General features: G+C 32.7%; 1 protein-coding gene across 1 annotated transcript; it reads left to right on the top strand.

Annotated features, from left to right (window-relative positions):
* The first annotated feature begins 6,943 nt into the window (after positions 1-6,943).
* On the top strand, positions 6,944-10,263 carry LOC140819878 (protein MID1-COMPLEMENTING ACTIVITY 1-like). Its single transcript, XM_073180131.1, has 7 exons — positions 6,944-7,692; positions 8,372-8,751; positions 8,902-9,008; positions 9,142-9,213; positions 9,307-9,413; positions 9,764-9,857; positions 10,066-10,263. Exons 1-7 carry the CDS (start codon positions 7,285-7,287, stop codon positions 10,116-10,118), a joined length of 1,221 nt encoding a protein of 406 aa, XP_073036232.1. The 5' UTR covers positions 6,944-7,284; the 3' UTR covers positions 10,119-10,263.
* Positions 10,264-10,583: the final 320 nt, after the last annotated feature.

Here is a 10,583-nt window from a genome sequence, read left to right as displayed (position 1 = left end):
TACATATTAAATGAAAATGCAAAAAAGAATTTAAAAAATCATGGTTGTTGCGAGGCTATTCAATTATTAAAAACTAAACGATATTTTTTTGGATCATCTTTTATTATTATTGAATATTACATTAATTTGTATAAATCATAAATTAAAAATCACAAAATCAATTCTAGAATTCAAAATTTCTTATGATATTAAAATAAAAATTATTAAATAAACAATCAACCAAAAAATGAAAAATTTGAAAAAGAAAGATGAAAATATATATAGAGATACACTTCGAAAATTTGAGAGTGATAGAGATAGATGAGGGGAGAGAAAATAAGAAGTGAGGTGATATGAAGCGATATAAAGAGAAATAAATAGCTTGTGTATGAGTTAGAAGTTTTAAAATCCATCCAAATCTTTGGGTTGAACCAAATACAGTTTTTGACAATTTATAGTTGTACATTAGGCTTTAATTTATATGTTAATGAATTCCATTAAATTATTAAAAGTGTATTGAAAATTTGAATACATATAAACTTTTATAGAGTTTTTAAAAGTTAATATTGAATACCACTTGACTTTTTAAAACTCTATGAAAGTTTATTTTGAATACCACTAGACTTCTATAGAGTATATAAAAGTCTTAATTGAATAAATCTATACTTTTAAAATCTATAAAAGTCAATAAATCTCCTACATTGAATACCCCCTATGTTTAGGCAGAAAATCAATGTGAAGAACCCTGATATCTAATTTGAGTTGATGTCCATTTTGTTTACCACTTCTCCTAAACTTTCTTAAATACAATTATTTTTCTCTCTGACGGATAATACTATTTTTATTTTGTTTACCGCTTTAAACAGAAATGAAGTCATGTTGCACTTGATTTAATCGCCGATCATGATGAACTAAGGTTCATTGACTCTAATGTAGAACGATCTTTATTTTAATAATATTTTACGATTTTATTCAATTATATTATTATACTTTATCTGTTTATTAATGTAAGTTGCATAGATAAAATATTTGAATATACAATAAGTACCATGAGGTTTGACTTTCAACGTAAAATCATAAAACTCATTAGGGAGTGTAACGTATATTCTAAACATGTTCTAAGTCGAATCAGCCGCTTAAAATAATGATAAAGGTCGTTTGAGCTCTAGACTAGCATCTGTGATGTAAAGTCATATTTCATTTGCAAGGGTATGAAAATGTCCATTTACACATATGGGTGATCATATGATGATTGTAGGACCATGTATCGTATTATCTTAAATCATATTTTGATTATCGATAATTCATAAAATTGTCATTTGATTACGTATATGATGTATATCAGGACAATGGAGATAAAATATGTGGTAATGATGAAAGATTGTATTAGAAATTGATTTGTAGTTGAATGATGTGCTGAACCGCAATAGAAAAGTGACATATTTTACGGTTTTTAGCATTATTATCTGAGTATTAATCCAAATGAAATGAAACCAATTTCGTTAGATAGCTAATACATAGTACTAAAACTTTTATGTTTTGAGTTTTTCCAAATCCATTTGTAAATAGGGGCAAATCATCCCGAAATGTAACGTGTGCATTGCAGTTTCTACAATGACACATATTGAGAGAATAAGCATAACTCTCGCATGGAGTGAGATTGGTGGCAAATGAAAGCCAAGACATAGATGTACAACTTTCATGTTGACCATGTTTGCTCATGTGAAACTGGGATGTTGGAAAGAACATCTTGCACTCGAGCGCGAGATGTTACCGCCCGAGCGCAAAACCGACTTTGGCGAGGTGATAAGACCAACGTTTTTGTACGTTATTATTCATTCTTTTTACCGCAACTTCGAGAGAATACGAGATAAACTCGATTTCTATCGTACGGAATTACCTCGAAACGCTATCAGAACTTGGAACAAATTACATATTCGGAATCATCGCGTCGAGAGCGTTCTTTTGAGGCAAGTTTCTTCTAGTTTCAACACCTCTATTTATTTAAATGCTGGAATATCACATATTTGAAGTCGAGATTTATATATATAATAGAATAACTGACAAGAAACTAAGTTTTGAAGTTGGAATTGAATTATGTTATGATTTCGATTTGATATGAATTTTCAAAGTTTCAAAACATATTTGAAACTTATATTGTTGAATTTGGATGAAATTATAGATTGAAAAGAATGTGTTATTGATGTAGATAGAGTTTCTATACTGAAATCTTCAAGCTACATCAATTAGAAACAAAGAATTGAGATATGTTGCGACCTAGTAACATACGATAGGTATATGTACATATGATATATGTTTTATTGATTTGATTGCGAATATGTATCTATATGCCTTATTTGTTGAGTTGATGTGGCATACATGATATTATGATTGAATTATCGATGTATATTTAAATGTATTCGGCCGAGACTAGGAAATCATTAGAAGAATTTTTTTTAGTACTTTTTAAAAAAACGAGTACTGGACGTTTCAATCTGAGTATTAGTTCAAGTAAAATGAAATCAATTTCATTAAAAAGCTAATACATAGTACTAAAACTTTCATGTTTTGAGTTTTGTCCAAATTAATTAGGAAATAAGGGCAAAATCACCCTGAAATGGATCGTGTGCATTGCATTTCTTTCACTGACACAATTCGGAAGAATGAGCGTACCTCTCATGTCCAATATCTAAATCGAGGGAGGTCAGTGGCAAATGAAAGCCAAGACATAGATATACAATTTTCATGTTGACCACTTTTGCTAATTCGAAACCTAGTAGTCTGGGCAGGATAAAATTTCTCCGGGTAGAGCTCGGCGCGCTAGGGCACCATTTCTTTACCACCCCAGCGCGCGCACCAATATATAAAGTTGATAAGAATGAAATTTTCAGACAAGATTAGTTTCTTTTCTTTGAAATTCGAAAGAAAGTTTGGAAATTGAGTTCTATCATACGAATCTACCTCAAAACGTTGTCGAAACTCGAAACAAATTATATATTCGAAATTCTCGTGTTGAGAGCGTTCTTTTGAGGCAAGTTTATTTTGATTTCACAACTTTATTTATTGAATTGCTAGAATCGCATGTATTTGAAATCGAGATCAATATATGTGGTAGAATAACCGACAAAAAAATATCTTTCAAAGTCGGAATTGAATTATGTTATGATTTCAATTTGATATGAATTTTCAAAGTTTCAAAGGATTTTTGGAACTTGACGTGATGATTTTAAATGAATTCATTGATTGAAATGAACATGTTAATGATGTAGATTGATTATCTGTATTAAAATACTAGTTTTGGATGACGCTACATTGAGTGGAGAAGAAGAATTTAGGTATGTTGCGACCTACAATAGGTATTTGTGTTATATGATATATGTTTGATTGATATGATTGAGAATATGTGTGTATATTCCTTACTTGTTGAGTTGATGTGGCATACATGACATTCATGATTGATAGATTGATGTATGAAATAAATATTTTGTTAACACACATCATTTTATTCATACATCGATAAATGACATGCATGTTAAGCTATGATACTTGGATATCTTAATATCATTGGATTTGATTTTGGGATTTGTGAGCACGATACTATGTTTGGCATTATGTGACCCTTAAAACATAGTCATTCGTGGCCCCGATGATTGATTTATTGAGATTTGGGATTTAATGGCGCTTTGCCGATGCTATCATACTATCATCCCTTATACTTGATTGAGGCCGATGTGCAGCTCGAGTATTGATTTGACAGCGATTTGATTGGTTCTGATACATGCTCAGTGGATAGGCATTTAACCCGATATCTCCACGACATACATGCATTGCATATCATATATCATTATGCAGATACATATTTTATATATTATTGTTGTTCCATACGGAGCGTTTGCTCAACCTCATGGGGGTTGTTGTTGTCTTTGTGTGTGGACAATGACAGGTACTCCAAGTTATTAGGAGATCGGAGAGGGTACTTCTGGAGGGACCCACATCTGAGTGGACGTTGAGTGGTCTATCCTAGTATATATATGTATCTATATACTGGGATATGTCCCGAGGATATGAGTTGTTGTATGTAGTTGATTTTGATTATTTGTGAGCATATTTTCCGATGTGATATGTTTAGACGAGACTTTATCATATACTATTTTTAGTAGTATAATCATAGTTGTCATATTTTGAGCTCATTGTAAATAAAAATTTTCACTCGTTTTCCACTGCAATTAATTAACCCTAATCAAATTGCATTGTAATAATGATTAGGAGTTAAGGACCTGACATGCTATCAGGAGATGTTGCCATTATCAGTGAAAACACCTCATTATTGATCACATCACATGCATTTTATCATATTTCTATTATGTTCCGTGACATTTTTAGGCATAATTAGTTCATGGATATACATAAGTTTGTGAATAATTTATGCTCAGAAAGTCATAAGTTTACAACATGGAACATTAGGAGAAAATTCCTATTTGCTAAAAATCAAATATTTATGATTTCAGACGGTTTAGTGGAGTTAAGCCGACATGGAGTTTAAATCTGAAAATTATTCTAAAATCAATTACGTTGGATTATTTCCTTAAGTGTGCAGATATTTTCATAAAATTTTAGAATTTCGCCCGTTAACTTTTTGTTACCATTGGTGAGTTCTGCGCAATCTGTTAGAGATGAAGTACGCAATCTTTTAGGAGATGAAGGGCTACTTTTGCGCAAATTTTTGTTACCATTAAACGGACTGTTCTTTACCCCTTGCCTATTAATTTTCACTGATCAATATTTTTCTCGCATTTTGACCAACTATATATGCAAATTATCTTGATTATTCTCACTCTCTACAAATTCAACAATGTCATGAAAAAGTTTTGAATCCCACGATATTCGAAGTGAGATGAGTTACAAGGATGTTGCCCTCAATGTGACAACACTGGAATGGGAGACCCATACAAAGTCCATGGCAATTGTTCCCGAACCAGAGATGCACACTCATCTTGAAACATCGAAGTAGTGTGTTCACTTGTGCATAAATATATTTGTATTATTTTAATTATTTGTATGTTATATTATTCCGATGCATGTCATAAATTGTTACAACATATGACACAACACTTATTTGAACACACCATCCTTACCATTATATTAAACAGAATATTTTCAGCACTGTTGTGGAAAAAAGACTAGAATACCAAAACTTGAAAGATATAGGACTAAAGTTGAAATATGTCAATGATTGAACTCGTAAAAAGATGAACACACATTATCAAAATTGTAAATTTCTAGTTGGAATTTGTGTGGGTGTTGATTACAAAATTCCTAAAAGGAATTTGTGATTTGTTAAAAAAAATTAGTTTATGATATAACAAACATTCTAAAAGGAATTTGTGATTTGTTAAAAAAATTTAGTTTATGATATAACAAATTTAATGTTTGATATGCATAAAAATATGAAAGTGTTTCACTACGAAGTGACTAATTCAAATGATTTTCTTGGATTTAACTTTTATTTTAAGTATCTTAATCAAAAACATATCCTCCACCTTTTATTGAAAGTAAATAACTTAAAATGCATTGCCAAAATATGTATCAACAACCAAAGATTGACCTCCACAAAGTGGAAGTAGGGTGGCTAAAATATTGTCAATGGCTTTGCATGTAGATAGATGCTTAGGTTAGGGATGGCCCATTCTTGCACATTATGCAACCTTTGAATTATTTAGATTTATTTGTTTGGTTTTTAAATTTTTATTTTTAAAAAATATAAATTTTTAAGCACATTTTTCACGCTCGAATTACGAAAATTGATTTAAAAATCCATTCTATCATCATGAGAATATCAATTTTTTTATGACGATGAAATTCGAAACTTAAGAATTCGACGTTCTTGAAATCACATGACACTATTTAAAGACAATACTCAATATGCACATCAAGACAAAAACTTATGTGAGACAGTCTCACGGGTCGTATTTTGTGAGACAAATATCTTATTTGGGTCATCCATGAAAAAATATTACTTTTTATGCTAAGAGTATTACTTTTTATTGTGAATATCGGTAGGGTTGACCCGTCTCACAGATAAAGATTCGTAAGATCGTATCACAAAAGACCCACTCACACATCAAATCGCTGTATGCCAATGATATTCCCATCAGCTTTAAAATTATACACAATTTTGACTCACAACTTGTTTTTGATATTGTAAGCTCATTCTCCTTTAAACATCATCTTTGTTAGTAGATAAATTATTTTGAATAAATTAATCCACTAATATGATATTTGTAATATTTTCAATCCGATATATATAAATATAATACGTGAATTAAAAATGAAAACTTAGATATAAGATTCGCAACGGGGTTTTTATTTTCAATGAATTTAACTAAAATTTAAAGAAAAATTCACTAGTTAAAATCTTTAAATTCATTCGGAATAAACTACAATTTTATTTTAAAAAATTAATTTAAATTTCTTTATAATTTACATGTTTTATTAATTGATTTTTTAGATTTCTAAATATCTTAACCATATCATTAAAACTATAATAAGTAATAATAATGTGATTTCAATCTTTTAAACCATAAAACATCTCAAATGGCACCGTCATAATATAAAAAATTATGACAAAAACTTGTGTGAGACGGTCTCACGGGTCGTAGTTGTGAAATAAATATCTTATTTGGGTCATCCATGAAAATATATTATTTTTTATGTTAAGAGTATTATTTTTATTGTGAATATGGATAAAGTTGATCCGTCTAACAGATTAGAATCCGTGAAACGGTCTCACATGAAACCCACTCAAAAATTATTATATCTAACATTTTTCTCTCGATAATTATATTATATAATTCATGAGAATCGAACACGTTAAAAAAAAAAAAAACCTTTAATAAAATTATTAGACACATTATTTATAATTCATCCGTTAGTGTGGTGTACATGAACTCCAAGCTGTCCTGTTGAACATTTTCCCACTCCACAATCAAGAAACATAATCATGGTAATATAGTGCGTATTTTTTTGTGTAAGATTCACCAAACCTGAACGAAAATTATTCACAATACAAACAAATCCGTTCCATCAAACATAGAATTCTCCTTTCCCTTTCACCAACTGGGGTATCATCATTTTCCAGTTGAAATTAGCAGAAAAAATGAAGAACAGTGTCCTTTTGCCGACGGCACTTCCCATAATCTGCTCCATTCTACCTTCCAATTTCATCCATTCTTGAAACCCATTTCCTGGTCAACTAATCTGATCAAGATTCAAGGCTTCAAAGTTTTTTTTAAAATTTTGGAAAAGATGGCAACTTGGGAGCATTTCGGGGAGATAGCGAATGTGGTACAGTTAACGGGCCTAAACGCGGTGGCGCTGATAGGTTTGATCGTGAAGGCGGCAAACACGGCGCGGATGCACAAGAAGAATTGCCGGCAGTTCGCGCAGCACGTGAAATTGATAGGGAATCTGCTGGAGCAGCTCAAGATTTCGGAGCTGAAAAAGTACCCGGAAACGAGGGAGCCATTGGAGCAGCTCGAGGATGCATTGAGGAGGGCTTATGTTCTTGTGAATAGTTGCCAAGAAAAGAGTTATTTGTACTTGATGGCTATGGGGTGGAACATTGTTTATCAGTTCAGGATGGCCCAGCAAGAAATCGATCGGTATTTGAGGATTATTCCTCTGATTGCTCTTCTTGATAATGCTAGGTTCAAGGTATTTTCAAAGTTTTGTCTTCTGTTGGATTTTGTTTCCACTTGACGTTGGTTTTGATTTTTGAAGTGAATAATGTTGAATGGGAAGTGGGAATCTCGACTGTGAGTTCTTTGTAGAATGTTTGGTTTCGTTTTCATTGTTTTGTGTTGTATTTTAATGGAATATTCACCCACCCTACAAAAAGGATATAAAAAATAAACAGAGAAATATCGTCTTAATCTTCGGTTGAAAGGCAGCATAATGTTGAAAGAGGCATTTCTCTGTTGCCTTCCATTTCCTGCTCAAATTTCTTTCAATATAAATGGTTTCTTTTCGGACAGAAATTTTGAGTGGCCGGCAACTTTCCAGATTTTGTTTAGTCCGTTGTGTCAGTTAGGAGGAGTTCTTGATGTTTGAGTTTGTGATTATTCTTGGGTGGTTATAATGGTTTACAAATAAATTTGGTATCACAAAATGTGTATAGATTCATTCTGCAATATGAATTGATACATTTATCGGAATTCTCATACATTATAACTTTTTTCGTTTGTAAGAAGTTCTTGAATTAGGAATTCAAAAGTAGCTATCTGCATTGTCTTGGGTGGTTTTGTCGTAATTTAGAAGGGCGAGGAGTGTTTTATGTCAGCGAGAGCATTTTCTTGTAGTTATAATTCGTGCACCGGTTTGTGTAAATATCCAGGAGAGGTTAGAAGAGATTCAGATGGATCATCGTGAGTACACCTTGGATGAAGATGACAGGAAAGTGCAAGTCGCAATTTCTGCAAATGACACTATAGCTTTGAAGAAAAGTATGTCCTTTTCGTACCCAAATTTACCTTTTGATAAGGCTATGCAAAAAGAACACGAAAAGCTTAAGGCTGAGCTTCAACAATCACAAGCTAACATGGATGTTGGCCAATGCGAAGTAATTGAACGTCTGATTGATGTAGCTGAAAATGCCACAAGTCGTGCCCCACAAAAAGATATACCACAAAAAACTACCCAAAAATTGGAGCAGGACATTAGGCATTTTCCCTGCCACGAAAGTCCAAGAAAAGTTGACGAGTTAACGGGATCAAGGTCTCTTCTGTTTTTTTCACGTACATTCCAGAATACTAATTTGCATCTTCTCTTATGAAATGTTTACGAAAGAATGATGGTTTCAAACCGAGATCCATATGCTGAATGTCTAAATTTAGATTTTTGTGTGTGCACGGTTTCGGGACATAGTCAAAGAGCAGTTTCCCCAGAATATGATGTGGTATCATCCAGGGAAAAAAATTGGCAAGAGAAATGGCATACAGATTTACTTGGCTGTTGTTCTGAGCCATACTTGTGTATGTTCTCTTTTCATAAAATAGTATCCTTATCGAGTCGAGGACAGAAATTTTATTGCGCAATCTCATCGTTTCTCCTGCATCTGGTTTAGTTATTATGGATGCGTGTTCATTTCGAAAATTGTATTGACAGGTGTAAAGACGTTCCTTTGTCCATGTGATACACTTTCAAAGGTTGCATCAGTAGCTACTGGCAAGGAAATGTGTAAGTGCCACTAGCATTCTCGCGCCAATTGTATTTCGATGGGATCAGGAAAACATACGAACTAATATATTTTCTTTCTTCTTGTCATCACAGCTTCAGCAGAGGCTTGTAACGAAATAATGGCGCATTCATTAGTACTAGCTTGTTGTTGCTATACTTGCTGTATCAGAAGAAAGCTTCGTCGAAGACTCAACATCGAGGTATCTTGATATTGCTTTTCTTATTCAGATTTCTCTATTGAAATAGCACTCGCTAATGCCATTTTCCAGATGATTTAATTGAAGAGGCATAACTTTGCACGCAACTCAAACACCAAGTACATTGTAGTAATTTGCCTTACTTCTGCACTTCATCCGTCCGTGTTGCTTCAACCCAAATTACACGATTCATCTAAAGTTTTCTTACGTCTCATTTATCGACAGTGGCATAAATATACATTTCATTTCAAACTCTCTAACTAAAGCTAACTCTGATTTTGATGGGTCGAGACGATTTTAGAACATCAACTCGTACAACACATTTGAAGCTGCACTAATTTTTCCCTTATCAGGGCGGATTCTTTGATGATTTCCTGTCACATTTTATGTGCTGTTGCTGTGCACTAGTCCAAGAATGGAGGGAAGTCGAGATACGTGGAGCTTATGGTAATTAAAATCATTAATCCTTACCATGATTGAATCATGAGATAAAATTTCGGGGCGCTTATCACCACATGATCATGCGGGTATCACTGATTATCTCACTTGTTTTAACTGCGATTGGCGCGCCCAGACTATATGTTTATAGCTTCAAGTTTTTCAATGGCTCTTTCATTTAAAAGAACATAATTGTGATACAATCCTTTGTCAACAGGTCCACAAAAGACCGTGACCACCCCTCCAAGATCGCTGCGCATGGAGTCGTGATAGATGGTCATTCGACGGACCGTGTAGATTTGTCCCTGCTATATGCAATACTTGAATTTATAGACGAGCTATGTTTGAGTTTTACAAAGACAAGAATCTATACTCTCTCCTTCTTGTTGTTTGTTTTTGTTTATAATGTGAAGTAGATGGCCAAACTTGCTATAAAATGCCAATGAATGCTTCTTGCTTTCCAATACAACAAGCTATTATCCTCCTAAATGGGTCTTGATACGTTGTCCATCCGTTGCGTCTACTTATGAGATAACATTTATCTATTGGATTTGATGATGTATATCTAAATTGTATATCCAGTATATTATTTCATAGACAGACACATTGGTTGAACAACATATTAAAACTATATATTAACAAAATAATGGACCGTACAAACATGCAATAAATACAACATCGATAAAAAGAGTAACTAACCCAATTAAATATGTGTATCCTACATAATTATGTGGA

This window comes from Primulina eburnea, chromosome 18 (genome assembly GCF_022965805.1).
Source record: "Primulina eburnea isolate SZY01 chromosome 18, ASM2296580v1, whole genome shotgun sequence".
In the NCBI taxonomy this organism is placed as follows: domain Eukaryota; kingdom Viridiplantae; phylum Streptophyta; class Magnoliopsida; order Lamiales; family Gesneriaceae; genus Primulina; species Primulina eburnea.
This window is presented reverse-complemented; position numbering and strand designations above follow the sequence as displayed.